This window comes from Canis lupus, chromosome X (genome assembly GCF_048164855.1).
Source record: "Canis lupus baileyi chromosome X, mCanLup2.hap1, whole genome shotgun sequence".
NCBI classification, from domain to species: domain Eukaryota; kingdom Metazoa; phylum Chordata; class Mammalia; order Carnivora; family Canidae; genus Canis; species Canis lupus.
Window position 1 is genome coordinate 2,426,726 of NC_132876.1, and position 23,771 is coordinate 2,450,496.

Genomic DNA, 23,771 nt, shown 5'->3' on the forward strand with positions numbered 1-23,771 from the left:
AGAGCCAGTGCCCGGCCGAACCCCGCGAGGCGCTCTTTCCCCGCGCCTTACCCCCGGGGGCGCGCTGGGGCTCGGGCAGAGCTGGTTCCGCTGTTAGGGCGGCTGCGCCCAGTCCCGGGTCCCAGCGAGAGCGCCCGTAGGCGCCCGTCGCCAGCAGCTCTCCGGGGCCTGGAGCGCAGCGCAGCTTCGTGGCGCCGCCGGCCCTCGCAGCCAGGGTGCCGGGGTGCGCGGGGTGCCGGGGGCCCGGGAAGCAGCGCAGCGGGTCGGGCTCCGGGGAGCGCCGCGCGGCCGTAGGGGCGGGAGCCTCCCGGGGGCGGGGCGCCAGCTCCCCCCGCGGGGCGCGCGCTGCTCGGCGACAGGCGGGCGCCGGCGGGCCACCCGGCCGACTGGGCCTCTGCGCCTGCGCCGGCGCCTGCGCGCAGCCGCGCCGCCCGCTCCCCCCCCCCGGCCCCGCCGCGCGGGGGGAGGGACCCGAAAGGCGGGGCGGGCGGGGCGGGGGCCGGCGGGGCGGGGCGGGGCGGGGCGGGTGGCCGCGCCCGCCGCGAGGACCCCCGGAGCCGGCCGCCGCGCGCTGGGGGCCCCTTGTCCTTCCGGCGGGGGGTCCGGGGCCGCGGGGCGGGGCCTCATGGAGGCCCGGGGCCCGGGCGGTTGCGGAGGGGGGGACGCGGCGCGGGGCGCAGAGGGGCGGCCGGCGCCCGAGGCCAGGGTGCACTTCCGAGTGACGAGGTTCATCATGGAGGCAGGTAACCGCGGCTCGGGAGAGGGCCGGCCTCGCGGGGACCCGCTGCCCGCAGGAGGGGGCGCCAGGGCGGGAGCCGGCGCGGCCGGCCGGGCGGGGGGGCTCCCGGGGACGGGCCTCCGCGTCGCGCCGCGCCCGGGGCTCGGCTCTGAGCTGCGCGCGGACGGGCGGGGGCCCGAGGAGAGGACGTGGGAGGCGCCGGCCCCCAGCCCGGGCGCCCGCCGCACCTGCCCGCCGGCGCTGCGGCCCGGGACGAGCCCGAGGGCCGGGGCCCCGCGCGCCCCTCGAAAGCTCCGCCGGCGCGTCCGCAGCCGCGGCGGCCGCCCGGGCTCCCAGTGGAGACAATGAAGCGAAGCGGATTCCGGTAGAAACACTGTCTCTCCCCGGCCCTTGCATCGGCTCTGGCGGCCACACAGTTACTTCCGATCTTTGTTACTTTGTGCGCCCCGTGCGCGTGCGGCCTCTGGGGGGTCCGCTTTCCAGGCCAGCTCAGCGGGGCCCGGGAAATGGTGCAGGACGATTGAGCCCCGGGATTCGGACGCTGCCCGGGGCGGGAGGGAGGACGGCGGGGCCTCTCGGAGGCTGCCGTGCTCCCGCGTGGACGCTCCACGTAACGCAGGGCAGCACGCGGCCCTCTGAGCACTCGCCACCGAAACAGGACTTGGAGGGGCATGCGCAGCTCTAGTGCCTTCTCTGACATCTCTGGGAATGAGGGGACCCTCGTCCCAACGTGTAACTGAATTTCAAAGCTTGAAAGGCCGAAAGCCCTTCCGGGTCCCTCTCGGAGGACTTCTTGAGACAATGGCCTGCATATGCCCTTGCTCCCCCGTGGGACGCTGAACACTGGCCCTCCGAAGGTGTTCCCATCCCAAGCCCCCGCACTGGTGACTGTTCTTACCCCACGTAACGACACGCAAAGGAGAGATTTTGCAGATGACATTCAGCATCTTGATGTGGAGGGCAAACTGCCCTAGATTACTCCCCGGGCCCAGGATGATGCCACCCACCACGTCCTTAGCGAGGCAGGAGTGATGGGCAGAGCGGAAGGCCACGTGAGGACGGAAGCACGGTTAGAAAATGCTTCCCCGCACTTTGACCAGGGAGGAAGTGGCCACGGGCCAAAGACTGCAGCCACCTCCAGAAGCTGCAAAGGGCAAGGAAACGTTCTCCCGTGGAGGCTCCAGGAGGAATCCACCCTGCCCACGCCTCCAGCTTAGCCCCCTGAGACCCATTTCAGGCTCCTGACCACAAGGGCCGTAAGAGAAAGGATGCGTGTTGCTTGAAGCCACAGAGTCTGTGGCGATCTGTTAGAGCAGCCCCAGGGGACTAACGCCCCTCTGGGAGAGGCTAGCGAGTGTAATCTTAATGATGTTGGTTGTCCTCCACCTTCTTTCAGTCTATTGGATGCCATTTAATCTTCTCATTGTGAACTTATATTGGTTCTGTGACCCAATGCCGTGATTTCCTTAGGAGCTGTCCAGAGGCGGGGCCGGGGCGGAGGCTTTCCCCTCTGCTGTCATCTTGGCAGGATTTTTGTTAGGTGAGCTGTGGGGGTGGGGCGGCCTCTAGTTAAATGCCCCCTAAGGTAGCCACAGACACACGACAGCGTGTGGCCCTTTCCGTGATGTGGTGCAGAAGCCGACAAGCCAGCTGCTAACGGAGCACTAGTCTGAAGCCTTGCCTCTCCTAGTGTGGTCTGCACATCTGTAGCTTGGGTGTGACCCGGGGTTGACCCCGGGTGGCGGGGGGGCGGGTGGCTTGGGAGAAGTGTGCAATCCACAGTGCTGCTGGAGGGGACACCGCATTTGCACACGACCCCCCAAGGGCCTCACTGCCCCATTAGGACCTGAGAAGCCTGGCTGCAAACCTCTCAGGTAGAGGGCCCAGTGAAAGACTCAGCACCCAAGGCCAGCTAGGCTCCAAGCTCCTGGTCTTGTCTGAGCAGTGGGGTACCCCCTTAGTGCCCAACAGCAGCTCCACTCACGCGGTAGCACACGCTGAGCACTGGACTGAAGTAGCCTCCTGCCTGCTTTCTTTTGGTAGGTGTCAAGCTGGGGATGCAGTCCATTCCCATCGCCACTGCTTGTACCATTTACCATAAGTTCTTTTGTGAGATCGACCTGGACGCCTACGACCCCTACTTGGTTGCCATGTCTTCCCTTTACTTGGCCGGCAAAGTGGAGGAACAGCACCTGCGCACTCGTGACATCATCAACGTATCCAACAGGTAATGGCTTCCAGGCCTGGGCCTCTGGGAGGACTCACTGGTGTCCACCCAAATGGGAGGGCAGAGAGGTCCTGCTGGGCCCTGACCCCCCCGGGTGCCAGCAGCCAAGCTCAGAAGGAAGCGCCAGGGTGGTCTTGAACCAGGGCAAGAGGCACTAGCCACAAGGGCAGGAATGAGGCCAGTGTCAGAAACCCCCGGGGGTCAGTGGAAGAGAAGCTGGGGCCAGATGAAGGGAAGTCTAGAAGGCCAGAGGGAGTGTAGTGGAGCCAGGCTCATGGCGTGGGGAGCTTGGCTAGAGCACAGGGAGCTTGGTGAGATGTGTCCAAGTGGATCGTTTGGAGTTTTGGGGCAGGATGGATCAAACCAGCTGTGTTTGGTGGGACCTATAGGACCTTTCCATGTGGGGGGAGGGCGTGGACCCAGTTGGGCAATGATTTTATTACGATGGTGTGAGAAGGCGAGTCAGAGTTGCTAACCAGCGTCTCTTGCCCTGCTGTGGCTATGGTGCTCTGCGCGCAGCACCCTTGGGCGCAAGCAGCCGTATTCCCACTGGGGAAGGGTATGGGGGTCCAGCCAGCCAGGCTGCATCGACTCCCAGGGGGCTCAGGAGAAAGCAACTTGTGGAAAGTCACTGACCAGCAGAATGGCATAACCTTTCTAGAAACCAGTCATTAGGAAAGAAACCTGTTTTGTGCTGCTTCTCTTTTAATAAACAGGTAACGGAAAAAGCACTCCCTCCCCCGCTAAGCATGACAGGTTCATGGTGTACCGCTAAAGGCTGAGAGAAAAACCGGAGAGGGAAGCAAGGGAGAGCTGCCAGAGTCCACCTGTAATTGCCAGGTCCCCAGCAGGGAGGACCGGCAGAGGGGAAATTGTGTGGCTCGCTAATTGGACATGAGCACCTGGGTGGGATTCCGTGGGGGAAGTTGGAAAAGGAGTGAGGAACTAGGAAGGCTGAGTCATCAGCAGGGAATTTTGATCACTTGAGTGTGAATTCTGTTCTCCTGCATCTTGGTGATCCTCCTTAGGTGGGAGTGTTGTGGATATATATGGTGTAAATAAGGACAGAAGGATCTGGAACAAAGGAAGGACGATCTGGGAAACGTAAAGCTGAAATACAGTTATTCTTCTGCATAGAGCATCGCCACCACATGTTCAAATACCTCCCGTGGGCCCAGAGTAAGAGCCCTGGGCACTGCCGGGCCAGGTGATCCAGACTGTCCCTCACAGCGGGCCGACCGTAACGGGAGCACGAGCAGTGCAGGGTACTGGAGCTTCCAGGGCTTCTGGAACAATTGCACAGAACTCGTCTTTCCCCTGGACATCCTGTTGAGTGATACGGGACAGCCCATGAGGGCTGAGACTAGAAGCTGGCTTCTTTTTGCTGTTGGTTACCGTTTTATCCTAAAGCCTAGACAGGTAGATGACGAATGAGTTGAAAAGCACCAGCAGAACTGGCCCGATCTATGGCCGAAACCCCCTGGAGTTTGTGTCTCTCTCCACGCAGGTACTTTCACCCAGGCAGTGAACCCTTGGAGCTGGACTCCCGCTTCTGGGCGCTCCGGGACAGTATAGTGCAGTGCGAGCTCCTCATGCTCAGAGTCCTGCGTTTCCAAGTCTCCTTCCAACACCCACACAAGGTACCTGCTGGGGAATCGGCAACTATTTCTACAGGCATGAACCTTTCCGTCTTTGATCCAGAAAGCGCGCCCACCGAACCCTCAAGAACATGTGGGATATGTGCGGGACAGCAGAGGCGCCACCGCCGGGCACCAGGGCTCCTGACTGCGCCCAGTGACCGGCTCAGGCGGCCTCTCTTGTCCCACTCACCGGGGCTTCTCAGACAGTTCCGATTTCTGCTTCTGCCTCCCCGCCTGCTCGGCCGAGGCCACCAGCCGGGATCCGCGCGACTCTTGAAGTCCTTGCAGATCCCGTGACCCATATGGCTTGTGTGCTCAGTGAGCCACAGGGAAGCAGGACGGGTTTCAGGACCTCCCAGACACCCTGGCCCGCAGAGTTGCTGCTCTGCCTCAGAGCTCACACGCAGCCTGGCTGCGCTCAGAAACCCACCAAAAAGCTGAGTCACAAAGTCAAGTAGCACACTTTTCACCACTAGGAACACCTAGGTCCCAATCGAACTGTTTCAGGCAGCAGCAAAAGGGACCTGTGACACCCCTAGAGCCCTTGGGCATGATACCTTCAGGGCCCCAGGCCCCCACATGGGCAGCTGGGAAGCACGGCCTGCAGGGAAAGATGTGGAGCCGTGCGGGGCTGGGACATGGGCTGCGAACAGGATTTTTTTTTTAATTGGCATTTTTATTGAGGCAATGGTAGATTTACAAGCAGTCGGGGGGAATAACCCGGAGATCCTATTTGAGCTGGAGACTTTGCCCAGTCTCCCCGAACGGAAACATTTTGCAAAACTCCAACCCATATACGAGCCAGGGTGTCGGCACCGACACAGCCCCGCCCCTGCCAGGGATTCCGGGTCTTGCCTGCTTGTTACCTGTACCGCGTGGTGCTGTAGGACTTATGACATAGCACCTGCGTATATCCTCCACCGCAGTTAACGTACAAAGGTCCAGCGGCACAGGGGCCCTTATAATCACACCCCACCCTTCCAGACTGCCTTTCCAGTCCCAGAAACCCCTGGTGGAGATTTTGAAATAGTTGTGTCTCCGGTCGGTCGGTCGGTCGGTCTGTCGGATTGTTGGTTGCACGACGCAGGGGGGAAGGCAGCAGCCGCCCTGCCTCTGTGGGGCAGTCACGGTGCCAGGCGCTGGGTCTGGGGAAGAAGGGCACCTGCCAAGGGGGCTGTCGGTGCCTGGAGCCTCGCGGCCCCCGCTTCCATCAGGTCGGGACGGGGCATACGGCGCCGAGGAGCCCCCTCTTCCGGGGCGTGCTGCAGTCCCGTGCGTGTGTGTTCGAGCCCGTCGAGCGGGCCTCTCGGTGGGTTGGCAGGTCGGGTGGTTCAAGCAAAGCAGCCGGCTTCCCAGAGCGGGAGCTCACAGGCAGCTGAGCCAGTAAAGCCAGTAAAGAATTTCCAGCTGAGGACAGCGCTCCTGGCAGTCACCAGCCTCGATCCCGAAAGTGGGCGTCCTGTCTCCGGGCAGCCCCTGGCCTCGGGCCGGGCACGGGGGTGCCATGGTCTGTTTGGAAGATGAGGACGCTATTCCTGGAGCTTATGTTGAGCTGGGCCAGGGCATACACAGAACGATTTTTGACGATGGCTAAGTAGGGCTGTGTGACAGAGAGGGACCGTGGTAGGGGTGGCCACCAAGAGTGGCTCGGGCAGGTCGGGGAGCAGGCCAGGAGTTGAGAGCGGGTGGGCACATGGGCCCTGGGGCGGAGAGAGAGATGATTTGGGGCCGAGGGAGCAGCAGGGAGCAGCAGCGAACGCCAGGGCCCACGCCAGGGCCCGAGGGGAAGCTTGCCTGGCAGGTTCCAGCACGTCGGGCGGGTGGGGCGGGGGTGGGGCGGGGCCCCGAGGCCCGAGGAAGACACCAGGGCCTTTATCCAAGTGACGCGGGCAGCTGTTGGAGGGTAGGACAGAGAGATGATTCGATCCAGTTTGTGTTTGGTTCCTGAGACAGCTCAGGGGGAGAGTGGCCGGTGGGTGGTGTGGGGGGCACAGTACCTCTCAGCGAGGAGTCAGGTGTCTCGGGGGCTGGAGCCCCGAAGGCCAATTGGCTGACTGGTGTGTCTTTGCAGTACCTGCTCCACTACCTGATTTCCCTCAAGAACTGGCTGAATCGTTACAGCTGGCAGCGGACCCCCGTTTCCGTCACTGCCTGGGCCCTGCTGCGGGACAGCTACCATGGGGGGCTGTGCCTCCGCTTCCGGGCTCAGCACATAGCCGTGGCAGTGATCCACCTGGCCCTGCAGGCCTACGGGGTCGAGGTGCCCGCCGAGGCCGAGGCCGAGAAGCCGTGGTGGCAGGTGAGGTGACTGCTCAGTATACTGGCCTGTCCCCCTTTCCTTTGCCTAAGGATTTCCAGATGTCCTAGTACCCAGATGTCCATGTTTCTCTGTAGTAACTGTCCACGAAGGAGGCTACGGGCTGCTTTGGAATGTAGAGGCTGGAACAGACCCCGTCATAGTCGTCTCAGGCGGGGGCTGTCCCCCTTGGCATTGTGGACTTTTGGGGCTAGGTCATTCTCTGTGGCAGGACCGTCCGCTGTAGATGCCAAGGAGCATCCCCCACCCGGGTCATGACACCCAAAAATGTCCCCGGACGTTACCAAGTGTCCTAGGGTGGGGATCACCCCCACTTGAGAGCCACTTTGTTCAGCCAAGCACTTTTATTGAATTGAGCGCAAGCTTGTCACATATCACAGGCTAACAGACTTGGAGTCACATCAGAAGAGGCATAGGGAGCCCTCTAGAAAGATGCATCGATGTTGGAGAGGCAGATAGATGACAGCTAGAACGACACATGACAGAGGGGGAGCGGGGTGCGGGACAGACACATGGAGGACAGAAGAGGGACGGGTGGATGGCTAGACGGCAGATGGTGAGGCTGACAGTCCAAAGGTTTGCCGGCCTGGCCCAGGCCTGCCGAACCCACAGCGCGGTTCGTAGAGCGCGAGCGTGGGGGAAGGGCCGCCGTCCAGGACGTCTGCAGTCCTCTGGCTTGGCCCCGAGGAGTGCCCACTGTTTCCCAGGGTGGAGTTTTGAGATCATTTCCCGCTTTCCCTTTCCCACGCTCGAACTTTGCTGTTCCTCTTCTCTCGCCTCGTTGTCTGGCCTTGCCCTGGACGCGTTCTCTGCGAGCAGTGTTTGCGCTACCTGGAGCTTTCTCGTCCTGTGCACCCGCCCTCCCTGGCAAAACCCCGAGGCCAGAGGTCCTCTAGAATGTGCCGTCTGTTTCCTGAACAGAGGGTGCCTCCTGGGCGCCCTCCTGGGGCCGCTCCGGGCTCCCCCTCCCTTCCTGCAGCCCCCCTCCGCGGACACCCAGCTTCTGCTTTCTGTTCTCTTGTCCTTTATTGTCTGTGGAACCCCTCCACCTGACCAGATGGTGGCTGCCAGGAGGTTAGGGCTCTTGTCTGCTTCACCAGCTGCCCTGGGTCCGGCGCCGAGACCTGGCACACAGTAGGTGCTCGTGCATCCTCGAGCAAACACGTCTGTCGCCCTGGTCTCCGGCGAGACGCCCCTCCTCTGGCAGCATGGGGTCGAACGCCATCTGCATAGACAGCAAGTACTGCTCCATGCTGGGCTTCTCAGGGAACTTCCAGGTCCTGTGACCATAGTGTCGCTGCTCGGCTGGAACCGGGTGGCAGCAGGAGGGGCTGCCACTTGCCAGCCCTGCTCTCCGAGGGCATCTGGTGGGCAGCCCCTGTCTCTTGGCTGCTTGGGTCTGCGATGTCATCACTTGCTTCCCACGTTTTCTGCTCTGCCCGTGTCTTCCTCTCCACTCTCCTTTCTTGTCGCCTGCTTCTGAACTTCCCGGGGCGCCACCTCACCGCCTCTGCCTCCCACTCCCGGCCCTCCGCAGAGGAGGGTGCTGGGAGGCAGCTCCCCCGCCAGCCTGCTTTCACAGGCTTACCCGGGACCTGTGACGGCTGCAAGGAGCGGGGTGGCATACTCGCTCAGCGCTTCACCTTTCCTGGGTGGCTCCGGGCCTCGGGCGCCCGGAGTATCCACAATCTGGGTGCCTTTGGGCTTGTGCCGTGCCAGGCCCAGCACCTTATGATAAACGGCTCTGGATGACGCCCCCCGCCTGCCCGGCTGTGGGCGCTGCCGCCTGAGCTCGGAAATACTTTTCCTCCTTGCGCTCGCTCCCCGCCACTCCTCGCAGCTGCCTCTGTCGTCTCTTGTCTCTTGTCTGCCGGGGGCTGGGGCTTCGCCGTGCTGGTCAGGAGCCCTGGGAGAGCTTGCTGTGCTTCCACACCCGGAGCCTGCCTGCACTTGAGCGTGATAGTGGCGAGGCAGGCTGCGTGCCAAGCTGGGTCGGGCCCTGGGCGGACGAGGCACCGACTCTAAGCAGTAGCGTGTTGTGGCAGGTGTCAGCATCTCTGCCCTCACGAAGGCTGAAAGCTGTTCCTCGCTACGGCTCGACACATCGTGTCCGTGCTTTCCTCCTCGGGGGGACTCTTGGATTGCTTCCACCTTTTGGCCCTGGACTACTTTTTAACAGTCTTTTCTCGGCTTGGGCTCCCCAGGAACATGCAAGTAGCGGCCCTTGGCAAGCAAGCCCAAGCCCATATTTCCGAGGCATTAATTTTCTGCCGAGAGTCTGGGGCGAGCTGGCCCATCTTCCTGAGCCAGGGCTTAGGGGATTTTCGGGCCGCTGTTTCCTACCTGCAGCAGTAGCTTATGGAGGGCCCTGGCTTTCTACGGGGGCCGTGGAGGGGGTACACTCAGGTCTAGTGTTTGCCCTGGCTTGGCCCAAGGTCTTGACCCTTCTGGTACCTTGGTTCCCCAGGCAGCAACCCCCGGCCCAAGGGGCCACAGCATCTAACCAAGATCTCCTTGTTTTGCTTTTTATTTGTGGTATCAGGGCTCCCCTAGCGCACCCTCGGGCTTGGTGCTCCACCAGGGGGGCTCCCAGGACTCAGAAGAGCCGTAGATCAGCTCACAGTTATGGTGGTTGTGGTCACTCACGGTGAAAGCACATGGGTTGGAACCAGCAAGGACGAAAGGAGCTCAGGGCAGGGTTCGGGAGAGAGCAGGGGCGAGCCACCAGGTCCCTTGCCGGGGGAATCTCCTGCGGTGATGTGTGACAACACGCACAGGGCGCTGCCACCAGGGCTGCTTCCCCGTGTGCTGGTGTCTGGGGCCTCGGGTGCAGGGTCGGTCCCGGAGGCCCGGAGCTCCCGTGGGGTGACCTCGGATACCCAGGTCCTGCCCCCCAGACGTGAGGCCGAGAGGTGTGGCCCAGGGCCCTACCAGGAATCACGCTGTCAGCACAGACTGCCTGGCGGAGCCCTCGGCCCCAGGGAGACAGAGACCCTCTCGTCAGGCAGGACACGCCAGGGGCCTAGAGGTCCTTTCCCAGGGGTTGGGCAAGGGCCCCAGCTTCCTTTGGGGACATGTGGGGTTGGCCCTAAGCTGTACAACCCTGTTGGTTTGGGCCCCTGGGGGTTTACTTTACAATTTTATAAGCTCTCCAGCATGGTCTGGAGGATGGCTGGTCCAGGTTATAGAACCAGGCCCCGGGTGTTCTCCAGGGGCCAGCTCAGGGTGGGGTGGGGTTCAGCAGTCTAGCCTGTTTACTTCTGGAAACGCGCTCCTGGCCCAGCTCTGTCACCAAGTCCCTGTCCTATTTGGGTCAGATGATCACCCAGGCCTCTTCCATCTGGAACGTTCTCTGCTTTGTGATCAGCCTTAGCAGGCTGGAGGCGAACTGGCTTTGCAGAGAGCCGCTCTCATATCTGAGAGCCACCCCCCCCCCGCCCCGTGTGATGGGATGCCCTGCTTAGTGGTGGGTGCCTCGTTTAACACAGAGGGAGTCTAATCAGCACCTGTTTTCCTTCTCCTTTCTAGGTGTTTAGTGACGACCTTACCCAGCCAATCATTGATAACATTGTGTCTGATCTCATTCAGATTTATACCATGGACACAGAGATCCCCTAAGGCCCTGGGCCAGGCCTGCCCAAAGAGAAGCCCGGGATGCTCAGCTGCCTGGGGATGGCACCACCGCATCGCCGTGACGGCTGGTCCCCAGACGACCAGCTGGGAGGACTGGTTTTGTGCTGCTGGAGACGGGCTGGCGAAGGCGATGACCTGCAGCCGCTTTGGTTCTCATGCTTTGACTGTCCCTGGCAGCTGCGGTCCGGACGGTGACGGGAGCTGTGCCTCCTGCGGGCAGGCCGGGGTGCGCCAGGGGAGGGGCCCCCAAGGCATCCGTGTCTGCTTTTGTCCTTTGAGAGGACACCAACTGCAGTTGAATGTGGAATCATTGGAAGGAAAAATCAAAGAACACATGAGACTGCACTCTTGGGGATTTTTTTAACGCCAGATTTATAGGAAGTATGAATGTGCAACATAGATGGAATTTTATTTTGTGTAATAAAAGATGATGCAAATCAATGGAGATGCCCTGTCTCTGCTCTGTGGCCGAGGCTGCTCTGGCTGCTGGGGGTGCCGTCCAACCTCAGTTTCCCCTGAAATGCTCTCCTCGCGTGGAATCGCCCCTTGTGCTCCGGAGGCGTCCTGGAGGCAGGCCCCTCTGTTGCCTTCTGAGGGCGTGGCGGCCCGGCGTGCACTCACACCGTGGTGGTGTCCCCCGACGGAGTCCCCGTGTCCTCCCTCCTCCACTACTGGGATGTTCGTGGAGCTTGGCGCTCGTCCTGTTCGGTGGGTGAGCATCGGTTTTGGAGAGAGGGATGAGGGCCTATCCTTTGGGTTCCCCAAACCCAGATCTGACCAAAATGTAACTGGAAAGTAATTGATGGAGTTTTCTTTAATGTCAAGACTGTGACTCTAGATGGAGAGCCTGGGGAATCTCGGGGCCACGGCACCCTCCTGACCCACTCGAAGGGCAGTTCTTCCAGAAGACCTGCTTTTGGGTGCATTAGAGAAACCGAGCAGCCTAGGTGGTTCTCCTGGGAATCCCCACTGGGCTCCACATGCCATCGAGGTGGGACTGTCCCTCAAGACATGATGGTGTGGGGGCCCGGGGACTGTCCCAGGTGCTTCCCCGGATTTGTGACGTTGTTGCCAGGGGAGCACGGGTTTTGGATACTGGCTGCTTACTGTCGGTTTCCATGGAACTGGGCCACGGCTGTTTCACCTTTGGAATCTGTCTTCTCTCCCCTGACCAGATCACAGGCTCTTAGAGCAGCTTCAGTTTCTTTGGATCTGTTCAGCTTCAGCCTCCCGTGAGGCAGCTGCCCTCCACCCCTCCCCGCTGGATGCGAGGTTGTTTTCTCAGCTCTCAGAAATCAGAACCGCCTGCTCTGGATGGGAGGGCTGGGAGGGCTGGGTGGGGGGGTCCGGGCCAGCCCTCTGGCGAGTTCTCTCCGTCTGCACCTGTTCAATCTGTTTGCTCGCCACCCCCTGCCCCGGGGCCTACCAGAAGGAAGGGAGGATGGTTGGATCAAGCCCTGGAGGGATTGGTGACCCTCCCCACCCCAGGTTGTGAGGCGCCGAGCTGAACTGGGAAAGCATAGCTCGGGGCTAGCGGCGCTGTGTGGAGATTATGCAGCTCTAGGTTTCCTTTTATGCCTGCCGCATAGCAGGCCGCATAGCAGGCCGGTTCCTTTCTTTCTGTGGGACTCGGTTTCCCACTTGGTAAATTGAGCAGGTTGGACCAGATGATGTCAGACTGGGATTGCTGGTTGCTATTTTTATTTTCACTCTTTTCTGACTGCTGTTTTAGAGCCCTTGGCCCGCCTGTGTGCCTGTCCTGCTGCCCGGCGGGACTTGCAGGCCTCGCGGGCTGGCCCCTGGGCCTTGTCCTGTCAGCGCCGGGCGCTCTGGGGTCATCCGTCTGCCTCGCTGCGGCTGGGGCCCGAAGCTGTACCTTCAGTGTGCCATCCTCGGAACAGAGAAGCAGGGAAGGCACCGGTCAGCAATGCAGGAGGCAGATAAGATGTTCTGAAACCCCAAGCTTCCACGAGCTTCTCGGTTCAGAGCACGTCTTCCTTACTGGAAAGTGATAAATCGCCGAGCCTTGCCTGGCCTGTTGAACCGGTTGAAGGAGTGGGGTGGGGTGGGGTGGGGGCAATCCGGGTTCTAGGACAACCTGGGCCAGTCTCTGGAAAGCTGTGGTGCAGTGGACCCGGCCCCCAAAACATGTGTTTGTGTCCTAACCCTTGGAACATGGGGTCTTTGTAGGAATTGTCAATGTAAGATGAGACCCTATGGGAGTCGGCTGGGTCCGAAGCCAGGGTGGCTGGTGACCTTATAAGACACAGTGGTGGAGTGTGCAGAGGGAGACGGCCGTGTGACAACAGAGATGGGAGCCATGCGTCTGGCAGCCAAGGAAGGCCAAGGGCAGCAGCTGGACGAGACGAGCTTGGGTGCCAGAGCCCTGGGAGGGGGCTCCGCCCTGCCCACACCCGCGTCCCTGACTCCTGGCCCCCGGAGCTGGGGGAGCTGGGGGACGCTAACTTCTGCTACTTTAACCACCGCCCCACCCGCCAGCGTGTGGAACTTCGGCAGCTCACACCGGGCCTTCCCTGGACTCCCACACCTGCTGGTGAAAATGGTGAAACCCTGGCGGGCTTCGTGAAGGAATGAGCGCCGGAGCGCTTCCTTGCGCCCCCTCAGTTGGCTAGCTACCAATCTGTGCACGGGAACCTGTGGTGTCCTTGATAGCGGGAGCGGAAGAGTGTCCACAGGCAGGAATGAGCAACGTGGGGGGGCGGCATCGCTCCCTAAGGTGCCAGCTGTCTTGACGTGGCATCCGGCCCCATCTAAACTCGCTCAGCCTTGTGCTTCGAGGTGGATTCACACATCCGTGAAGCAAGGGCTCTTTGCTATTTGTTTGCTGTTTTGTGTTATTTGTCTTTTTGCCTTTTTTAGAAGTATGGACTCGTGGTGGTGGGGAGGGAGCTTTTTTATGGGGAGGGTGGAGCTTTTTCTCCTTTCTTGGCAGCTTCCCTGGAAAAGGCATCCGCTGGCATTGCCAAGTTTGGAAGGGTGATGTGTGGAGTGGAAAAATAGAAACACAGGGAAAGGAGATGTGGGTAGTCTTGGCTGTCACCGTGGTCGTCATTTGCAAGGGTTGGACCCGAGCTGCCTTTGTGGGCAGGGGCTGGGTCGCAGAGCACAGAGGCCCCCCTCCCCACAGGTGTTCAGAGACACCAAGTGTGCGAAGGAACGGGTAGGGGAATGACCCGGCGAACAAGTGAATGAAATAATGGATTTTCTTTCCATGGCTTTGGCTTAAAGGGGAAGTCTGTGATTGCAACCCTCGTGTGCTGCTGGCGGGAGTTTAAAATGGTGCGGCCGCCGTGGAACACAGTGTGGCACCTCTTCAAAAAATGAAGCCTAGCACTACCGAATGACCCGGCAACCCCACTCGTGCATGTAGACCCAGGAGGATTGAAAACAGGGACTCAAAACACACATCTGCACACCCGTGTCCACGGCAGCATGGTTCACGGTAGCCGAAAGGCAGAAAGGAACCCAACGGTCCACTGGCGGGTGAACGGGTAGGGAAACTGCGGTCCATCCACGCAGTGGAATGTTATTCAGCTTTAAAAAGGCGGGAAATACAAAAATTAATAAATAAAAAAAATAAAAACAGGAAATTCTGACACAGGCTACAACGCGCGTGAAGCTCGAGGACACTAGGCAGCGTCTCTTGGAGCAGTCGATTCAGGGACAGGAAGGATGCTGGGCACGGGGACCTCGGGGCGCACGATGAGGGATTAATGTCTAATGCGGACACGTTTCAGTTCGGGGAGATAAAGATATTCTGGGGACAGATGGTGGGGATGACTGCGCAGCGCTGTGAAAGTACTTGATGTCATCGAGCTGTTTGCTTCAAAACGGTCAGGACAGTGACTTTTATGTTCTATATCTTTTGCCACAATAAAAAAAAAAAAGAGGGAGGCCGCATGTGTGCCAGGGTTCTAACATTTGGGTTGGTGGCCTCTGCCCTCACCTTCCTTTGAGGACCCCGGCCTGGACATTCAGGCTGGGAGCCTCTAGGCCACGACAGTTAGAGGACCACCATGCAAACCTCGGCTAGCAGGGCCTCCGACCCCACAGGGCAGCCGAGCCCTTTCTTCCTTCCAGAAGGATTGGGCAGGTGGCTGCATACCAGGGGGCGCTCCGCACACCCTTCCTGGGGCTCGTCGCAGCTTGGTGAAGCGGATGAAGACACCTCCTTTTCATTCCAAACGAGAATTCACCAACTAATAAATCACACATGTTACCCAGACTGGGACTGTAGCAGCCTTTCATTTTTTTTTTTTTAATACACAGAAATTTTGGTCTATTCTTTAGGAAATTCAACTACAGACTCGAAATTATTATGCATCTGGTCTTCCTCACGAAGATAATTTTTGTTCAACTTTATAACAGGCAAATAAAAAGGTAAAACATATTTAAGAACTGAACACAGTTGACCAAGCCATTCCGTATAATATGCTTTTATAGAGAGGGGCTTCCTCACGAGACAGGTCCCTCGGCCTGAAGACTGTACAGAAACCAGAGCGACAATCCGAGGTCACGGCGCCCCTTTTCTGAACCCCACACCCCGAGGAAAGGCAACGTAGAAACTCAACAATGGACACACACAGTAGGCAACTTTGTACAGCAGCAGTGAGGGTTTTTGTTTAATATATATTGACCGTTTGTTCTACCGAAGTGTCTCTAACAGAGAATGAAAAGAAGCCCATGAGCAGAGCGTATGCAGCTTATCTTCTTCAATTGAAAGATTTCCGATTTTATTTCTAGTTTAAGAACACACAGACCCTCAACAAATTGAGTTGCCCTTTTTGTTGTTGAAACAAGGACATTAGGGAACAGTTTACAAATGGGTAACATTCTCGATGTGCCCTTTGGAATAAAGGGATGGCTTTAAGTTATCTGTAGCTGGCATTTTGAGTGGGATTTTCTTTTCTAACTGAAATTCCTTTGCCCGAGATTGGACTACTCCTGCTCAGGGGTGACATGGCATTCGCGTTAACGGTAGGGACCGAGCGTGTTTGGGATGTCGACCCGGATGCTCACACAGGCAGGTGGAGGTGAGACGAGTCCCCTGCCGGTGGGTGCAGCACAGGGGACGTGACGGGTGAGCCAGCCTCGCTGCCCATCCACACCTGCGTTTCCGTTCTGACCCGTGTCCCTCAGCCCCCCGCTGTCCCTCAGTGGCTCAGCCTCAGGCCCAAGTGATAGGCACATGTACAAGCTGTGGTCGGGCCTCAGTGGCCTCTCTGCAAAACGTGAGACAGATGAATTCAGAAGGTAAAGGAGCCTCTGCTTTTCCTGCATTTCCCTCCCTGGTTAGTGTGCGTTCGGGGGAAACTGAGGCTTGGCACCAGCGGTGCCCATACGGCAAGGAGAGGTCCCCGAGGGAACCGTCTGGGGAGCCCAGGCCCAGCTCTCCCACCCGCAGACACGGGGCTCCGCCGGCTCGGCGAAGCTGACCTCCTCAGCCTTCCGGGGCGCGCGAGGAGGAGCCACAGGTGTGGCAGGAGCAGCAGCAGCCAGGTGCCCTTGCTCCCAGGTGCCCTTGCTCCCAGGGGCTGCACTTCTGCATCTGCGTCCCCTGCGTCGCCGCAGGTGGCCGCAGACACGAAGCCATGCCTCCGTGGGTCAGAGTTGTCCTTGAACGAGAAGACCCGGGTCGGAAGAGTGCTTTGGCGGGTGGCGACTGAGACCTTGGCCCAGTCACTCGACAGATCCCTCAGCCCACCTTCTCGCTTGCACTCGCGTCCGCTCCTCTTGGGTTTGGATGGTGCCTCTTCCTGTGCCACCTTCCACCTGGCTCGCGCTGCTCTCCCCGCCACCCCACTACCTCGGGGCCCTGGGGCTGCTCCGGGATTCTGGGCTCTGCCAAGGGGTCGACGAGGCGGTGGGGGGGGGGGCGGCACTTCATGCTCTTGAACTTGGGCTGCGGACAGAGAGTCCACGAGGCCGACTTCAGGACTGGGAGCCGAAACCGACGGAAACCGAGAGCGAAACTCCCCTTTCCACCTACTGGAGGGGATCATTCTCGTCAATACTTTGGTATTTTCCTTTTAAATAAAAAATTCCATTGAAAGGGTTTGTTTCTCCGCTATAGGCAGGGGTCTCAAAGTGCAAGAGTTCCAATTAGATCCGCCCCGGCCTCGTGTCTCTCTCCCCGACCTTCCCAGGGGTCTGCACAGCGACGGTCCCCGGGACTGTGTGAGACAGAGGCCCGGGGTGGAGAACGGAGGCTGGGCGGGAGGTGGGGGGGCCGCGATCGGGGAGGCCGGAGGGCGGGGGGGCGGGCAAGCAACCAAAAAGATATTCTCGCAGTCTCGTTCCCTGAAAAAAACCTGCCACAATAAATAATGAAATTTCAAAATCAAAACACCTGATAAGAGGAATGGAAAGATCATGCTGATAAATAGCTCCTTATTCTTTAAATATGCATCTGGTCATCTGTGCACGTATATGTCTATACGCACGCACATACCTACGCACACACGCACACACATACAGACCGCACGTGGTCCTGGGGAAGGGGCGCTCGGTGATGCGGGTACATTTGCAGGCGGCTCCCAGCTTTTGGGGGGCTGTCCGGGCGGGGCCGTCCCCCCCGGCCCTGCGGAGCAACGTTCATCCTTTCTCTTTCCGTCTGAACCTACCGGGCCCACCGCTCTCCGGCGGGTGCAGGGAAATAAAAAAAAACAAAAAACAAAACCTGACACCAGCCCCCTGCCCCACCGCACAGCCCCAGCAGCCAACATCTGGTGGAATTGTCGTGTTCATTAGAAAAAAAAAAAAAGCTTCGATAGAAAAAAGGGAAACACAGCTGTTCTCACGCTCCGGCTTCTCCGTCCTCGTCCTGGGTCCCAGGTCAGAAGCCCCGGGTGGGGAGGCTTCTTGCCAGCGCCGTGCTGCGAGCCCCGTCTCCAGCCGCCTCGGCCACGTCCACGTCCACGTCCACGTCCTTGCAGGCCCGAGCCGTCCGTGCGCGTGTGTGCGGCGCGCCGAGAGCGCTCCCCTAGAGGGACGTCTCCACGCTGTGGAGGGGGCTCCCCGGTCTGGAAGAAAGCACTGACGAGGTAGCTGACTTGGTGCCGTGCGTGCTCAGGTAGATGCCGCTGTCTATGGCGTTGTTGTTCTGGTTGGGGGACGGGGGCGGGGGGGCCCGCAGGCGCTCCTCGTTCTCGTCCACGTCCGTGTCATCGATGAGTGGGATGTTGTGGGTGTAGTCGTTGATCAGAAACTCGGGCGTCGCCATGAAGTTATGAATGGACGTCTTGGATTCGGGTTTCTCCAGGCCTTCGTAGAGCGAGCTACGGAATGCTTTCACCACCCGGATCTGGAGGGGGACGGGGGAGCCCAGGGGCCCGCGGCGGGAGCAGGGACGGAGGGACGGAGGGAGGAGACAAAGAAGGAAACAAGGAGACAGTCAGTGGCTGGCCGGTGCTGGCAACGTCCACCCACACCAAGAGCGCAAGCTAGGCTGCGTGACAAATGTTCATCCGCGGGAACGGGACGGCGGGGGTGGCAAGGGCCCTCAGGCTGGGGTCCGCGTCCCACCAACCGGTCCCTCTGCAGGACACGTGGCAGCGGCTCTCTCTGGGCCGGCCTGGGCAGGTAATTAGGAACTCGAGAGTGACCACTGCGCAGGACTGTTGGCTGTTGCCTCCCGCTTCCCAGCACTGGGAAGTGGGGGGGGGGGCGGCTTAGGCGGCCCCTGGGCCCTCTGCCACATGCGAACTCCAATTTGGGAGGACAGAAAGGTGACCCCACAAAGGGACAATGCTACAGAGTGGACTCTCCACTTCCTCTTACCAGAAAGGCGGCAGAACTTTCTGGTAAGAGAAGGTCCCCGGCCTATGGGCGCGTGGCTGGCCTTTCTCCAGTGGGGTTTCCCTCCCTGGCTTCTCTATAGTCCTCCACTCTGTCCCGCCAGCTCTTGTGACTGTCGCCAGCACCCGCCATGCCCAGACCCATAGGGCCATCAGCCTTCCTTGCTGCTAAGTCCAGTGGCTGCTTTTGTGTCCCTGTCTTATGTGGTCTCTCAGGGGCACCCAACAGAGCTGACTGCTCCTCTTTCTGGAAGCTCCTCCCGCCTTCCCTGACATTGCCACGGCCTGGCCCTCCTCCTACGTCACCGGCCGCTCTGGCCCTGTCTCCTCCACTTCTCCTTCCTCTGTCCCACGGGGCCCCAGAGCCCTGGCCTGGCCCTGGTCCTCCTCTTCCTTTCCGTTCATAAGCCCGGGCCCGCCTCCGGGCCTGACCACTACCACGGGGCTCACCTGGCTGTAGCCGGGGGCTGTGGCCCAGGTCCCCCCCTGCCCCAGAGCTCCAGGCCCGAGAGCCTGCCACTCTCCCGTCTGGAGGCATCCGACCCTGAAAATGGCCCTACTTTTGATATGCACCCACTAAACCTGTCCTGCTTGGGTGCCCTGATCCCCCGCAATGCTTGCTCCTGCCTCCTAAAGCCCCCCCAGCCCGTGGCTGGGTGCCTCTGACTGGTGGTCACTTCCCTTCGCAGACCCCGCTGCCTCCGTGTCTCCTGCCTTCACAGGCACTTTGCAATCTGGTGCCGCTTGCCTCTCCAGCCCTCCCCGGCCTGCACTCTCCTCCTCCTCCTCCTCCTCCTCCTCCTCCTCTTCACTTTCCAAGCCAGACAACTTCTTTTAGTTCCTGGAATCTGCCCTGTTCTCCCTCTACTCAGGCTTTTCTACGTCTTGTTCCCTGGCTGTCCCACGGTCACTGGCAGACCTCGGATCAGCATAACTCCACAGGGAAGAGCTTCCCACAGTGCCCTGGGCCCCGGCTATGGTGGCCCTTGGCCCCAGCCGAGCTCAGGCACCCTCTGACCCCCGCACCTCCCCTCCTGCGGGATCTTGCTCCCAGAACTAGCCCGTCAGTCTGTGCGATCACACCTTCGCCTCCGTGAGTGCTCAAATGTCGCCGGGCCCATGAGCCACAGAGCCGCTGCCTCTCTCTGTTCCCTCCCTGGTGCCCCCACCTGGGCTCCCTCTTGGTTCTAGAAGCCCGACTTGCTGGGAAGGCCTCTGCTGGGCCCCACAGGAGCCAGCTGGCCTGGTGCTGAGATGGACCAGCCAGCTCTTCCCCACGTGAGAGGGTGGACATGGCATCAGTTCTAAAGTCATTTCCAGGTCGAAGGTTCTAGGGCTTGGTGTTCGTGGTCTAGACTAGGCGTTGGCCAATTGTGGCCCAAGGGCTCACGCTGGCCCTCAGCTTGGTCTTCTAAAGTGTTATTGCCACACAGCCACGCCGTTGGCTTCTGCATCGTCTACGGCTGTCTTCGAGATCCCAGGGCAGGGCTGGCTAGTTGTGACCAAGACCTGGCCTGCAAAGCTAACCCTGATTACTTGAAGGTCCTTGAGAGGAAAAGTCGGTGGCCCCTAGGTTAGACCGTGAATCGTACCGCTCACAACGAGTCCCTTTCGACCCTCCGCTGTCTGGATCCCGGCACTGCCATCGCGTGGCCAAGCACAGGGCTCCTAAGTCACCTGAAGCAAAGACAGTCAGCCAGAGCTCGGGAAACTGGGATTTCCTAACCCCAGATCTCACATCTGGTGAGGATTTTCTCGGAAGTTGGTGAAGTCACATCTTCTGGGTTACGGATGGCCAACTATTTGCCCTCACTCCCTTGACTCCCCCAGGCTGGCCTCTGAGAAAGGAGCCACCCAGAAATCGAGGTGAGATTCATTTGACACTTTAATGCAAAGAAACAGAATTCACGTTTTGGAGGCATTGCAGATGGAGCCTCATTCTTTGGGCCTTTTCTGGTGCCAGAATTGTGGGGGAGCTGCCGGGACATTTGTGGCGGCTGCGTGGCGGTGCTGCGGTGTCTGCCCCAGCTGTCGGCCACAGCCCTCAGGTCACCGCACCCCAACGCCGCCGGGCCTGGGGGCCTGGGGGGTAAGCCTGGCAGCAGTGACCTGGCCACGCTGGCTACACCCTTTCCTGTAGCTGAGCAGCTCCCCTCAATTGGACCGGGGTCCCCTGACGGCTGGACCCCTGCTGAAACCCATCTTTGGGTCTCCCCGTGCCTGGCTCAACTCCAAAGCCTGCCCCCAAACGGCAGCCAGCCCTTCCCTCTCTAGCTTCTGCAGTTCTGGAATGTTCCTTCAGGGCGCTCCTCCCGGTCTAATGACCCTCTTGCCACCAGCTCGACGGAGCGAGGTGGCAGGTGGCGCCGGGGCTGCTCACGCACCCACGCGGCCGGGGGCTCGAGGCTAGGCTTGTGTCACCCCAAGTGTCTGAGAGCTGGCGGACAGTCAGCTTTCCTCCACGTCCCACTTCCCTGCGTGAGACCTCAGCCTGTCATCAAGGTGCTCGGTGTTGGTGTTCTGATGGGGTGTTTTCAGGCCCCCCAACCCCGAAGAGCCCCGAAGAACTAACCTCTTGGGATGCTGGTTGGGTAAGAACCAGCCAACGCTTCGAGAAGAGAGGCCTGCCCTAGAGACCCGAGCTCACGCGCGGGGTGGGGTGCTGGGGGGACCTGGGACCGCCCCACGGCAGAGCTCAGCGTGTCCCGGCACGAGAGGGAGCGAGGCTGAGCCAGAACAGGGCCCTTCCCCCACGCCCTGCCCTGCTCCTCAAGCTCCAGCCGAGGCCCAGGGCGGGCTCCCTCGGGTCACCTCTCCAAAGGGACCTTGCCGCCCTCCAGGCTGTCCGTGCCACCGCACCACCCGTGTCCGCAGCCGCACGGGCCCGTCCCAGCGCACGCGGTGGCTGACGGCTCTGTCCAACCGAAGGGGCTGAGGGTCACCCCGGGCTGCCAGTCCCAGGGCCGCCGATCCCCGACCCCAGTGCCATGCTTCAGCATGTCCCGCAGCCCCCGGTTCCCCAGCCTCTCCACCTTAGAGCCCTCCGTGGCTCCCCTGAGTCCCTGGCGGCCCCTGGGGCTCGGCCCCCAAGGCCAGAGGCCCTGACTGCCCGGCCTCTTGAGCCTCCCTGCCTCCCGCCCGCGGGGCGGACGTCTCTGGGGCCCCTGGCAGCCTCCTTCCCCTCTGCCTAGCGAACCGCGCCCTGCCCTCCAGCCTAGCTGGTGGGGACGCCCAGCATTCCAGCAGGCGATGGGGCTGCCCTGGCTCCACCCTGAGCAGTGGCGGCATTCACCCCGCTGGACCCCGAGCCCCCCAAAAGTCCAGTGACTGTAAACGTTACAGACAGACACGACAAGCACTTCCCAGTAAAGATGCCTCCTAGGGTTACGGCCACGGCGTCTGGGAAGGCTGAGGAGGATCAGGTCGGGGCCCGCTGTGCCCCCCATTTCCTGAGGCCCGAGAGGCAGCTCTGCTTGCCCTGGCACTGCCTGGGTGCCCCCTCCCCCGGCCCCTGCACCCACTTAAGCATGTTGCCCCCCTCCCTTGCCTGCTCACACATCTTGTCTGAAAAAAGAGACCCTCTCGGTGCCGTGGTCCTCTCTAGCCGCTGCCAGTGGCTCCTTCCTGGCCCCCTGCTCCCCAGGGACGTCCCCAGCTGGGCACTCAATGCTCCCCACACCACACCCCTGCTGCCTGGCTGTAGCCGGGGCCCCAGGTTCTCCATCCTCTCCCCATCCCCCCACACCCGAGGGCCCCGGGGCTCATCTTTGGGCCTCCCCCCGCCCCCCACGTTTCCTAGCTGCTGTGACCCCAATGGCATCTGTCTGCTGACCAGCCCCACATCTCTATCTCCAGGCTCGGGGCTCGGCCTGCCACTGTAACCTCACCCCCCACCCCACGCCTCTTCCTCGGTCTCCCTGCTGCTGCCCTTGGCCTCTGCGGTCTCCTCTTATGGCAGCCCAAGGAAGCCGGTCAAACCGAAGCCAGAGCCTGTCACACCCTGCGCCCGTCTGAACCCTTCAATAGGCGGGGGTCAGGGCCTGCCTCAGTTCTTATCCTTGACTGTCTCCGGCCTCAGCCTCCTGGCTCTTCCCACGCTCCTACCTCAGGGCCTTCGCACAAGCTGTTCCCTCCGCTGGGAAGCCTCCTCCCCAGGGAGCCTCCTGGCCCCCCCTCACCTTTTCTGTTTCCAGGCTCAAACCTCCCGGCTCCCTCAGAAACCCTGCACCTGTTCCTTTCTTCCCCGGCGTGGCTCACTTTCAATTCACCGCCCCTGCCCATTGTTCTCTCCTCCGCCTCCTTTCCGCAGGCCCCTGAACACTGGGGTCTGTCTGGTTCACTGACCACCCCGCTCCCAGCACCCAGCACGGTGGCCGCGCGGCCGGGGCCCAGTGGGCGGCTGCTGAAGGTACCTCTCACCAGCTAGCTCGGGTCCCCCCGGCAACATGACACCTGCCCTTTCCGCTGCCTAGATTCTTTTGCCAGGATGTCCCGTGCTGGCCTTGTCTCTTTGTTCAGAACCCGGCTCACATATCCATCCTTCGAGAGGCCGTCCCCAGACAACCTTCATCCAGAATAGCCCCCCTGACACTTCTCTTGCTCTGCTTTCTTCTCTCCTGGGGCTTGTGACCATCTACACTTAACAGAAGCTTACTTCTCGATTTGTGCTTTGCTGTCCGAGCCGAGAGCTCCGTCAGCGGGGACAGGCAGGGTGACACTTCGAACCCACAGCACTGCTCCAGCCACACGGAGCCAAAGCAGAAGGGGTGCTTATGTCACACTGTGACACATGACCATGCTGCTGATGGATGGCTGGGGACGGGGCGGCAGCGGGGCTGAAGGTCGCGGTTCCAAGTGGACGTGCTCCGCTTTTGGTCTGACCTCCCATCGCTCAAGTTTGCAATGCAGGTGCTGATGGGGGTGGAGAGGGGACGTGGAAACGGGGAGGCGAGGCGAGGAGGGAACACCCACCCAAGGAAAGGAATGCAAAAAGGGAATGAAAAGAAAAGAAGAGAAGAGAAAAAGAAAAGCAAAGGCCCCCGAACAATGATGACAACGGCAACAACAGAAACTGGGTTCGACAACCTTCTGGCCTTTTCTGCTCTGTACCGTGGGACACGCAGACCCCGGATGGGGAGGGGTCGTCATGCTATCCGCCCCCTGCTTCTGTCTTGCTGCTGCTCCCTCAAAGCCCCCTCATGCCTGATGGGCACGCCTGCCTCTGTACCAGCCACTCATCCAGAGTCTTCTGCGGGAGGAAGGGGACCTTCTGCTCTCCTGGCATCCAGGCTGTGGGTTTATAGCACATTCTGCACATAGCGGCTGGGGAGAGCCAGGGGGACTGCTTTCCAGGAACTTCGGGGCTCCCAGGCCCCAAAGCATCCCTGTACGCATGAGG

At 60.6% G+C, this 23,771-nt stretch overlaps 2 protein-coding genes across 12 annotated transcripts in view; one reads left to right on the forward strand and one right to left on the reverse strand.

The window, feature by feature from the left end:
• Positions 1 to 587: 587 nt before the first annotated feature.
• On the forward strand, positions 588 to 10,997 carry CCNQ (cyclin Q). 7 transcript variants are annotated; one of them, XM_072818331.1, is made up of 6 exons: positions 611 to 739; positions 2,210 to 2,279; positions 2,783 to 2,966; positions 4,474 to 4,606; positions 6,678 to 6,905; positions 10,452 to 10,997. In XM_072818331.1, the coding sequence occupies exons 1-6, from the start codon at positions 626 to 628 to the stop codon at positions 10,539 to 10,541; spliced, it is 819 nt and encodes a 272-aa protein (XP_072674432.1). In that variant the 5' UTR covers positions 611 to 625; the 3' UTR covers positions 10,542 to 10,997. The 7 variants fall into 7 exon arrangements, with proteins under 7 accessions (XP_072674434.1, XP_072674435.1, XP_072674432.1 ...); XM_072818332.1 differs by having other exon boundaries at positions 10,512 to 10,997; XM_072818335.1 differs by having other exon boundaries at positions 632 to 743; positions 2,136 to 2,279.
• Positions 10,998 to 14,803: 3,806 nt separating this feature from the next.
• The window catches only part of ATP2B3 (ATPase plasma membrane Ca2+ transporting 3), a 61,966-nt gene continuing 52,998 nt past the window's right edge, over positions 14,804 to 23,771 (reverse strand). For 3 of the 5 annotated variants that reach the window (XM_072818048.1, XM_072818044.1, XM_072818045.1), the window contains one exon: positions 14,804 to 17,880. In XM_072818048.1, coding sequence (XP_072674149.1) covers positions 17,560 to 17,880 — 321 coding nt within the window. In that variant the 3' untranslated portion in view covers positions 14,804 to 17,559. Of the gene's footprint in view, positions 17,881 to 19,965; positions 20,051 to 23,771 lie in introns of all 5 variants that reach the window. The other 2 variants (XM_072818046.1, XM_072818047.1) reach the window with 2 other exon arrangements.

What these genes read in the sequence shown, in the direction of transcription:
- CCNQ (XM_072818331.1), top strand. Translation starts at nt 626, where the DNA reads ATGGAGGCCCGGGGCCCGGGCGGTTGCGGAGGGGGGGACGCGGCGCGG. An exon ending in CCTTCCAACACCCACACAAG is followed by an intron (nt 4,607 to 6,677) that starts GTACCTGCTGGG and finishes GTGTCTTTGCAG; the next exon opens with TACCTGCTCCACTACCTGAT. An exon ending in CCGAGAAGCCGTGGTGGCAG is followed by an intron (nt 6,906 to 10,451) that starts GTGAGGTGACTG and finishes TCTCCTTTCTAG; the next exon opens with GTGTTTAGTGACGACCTTAC.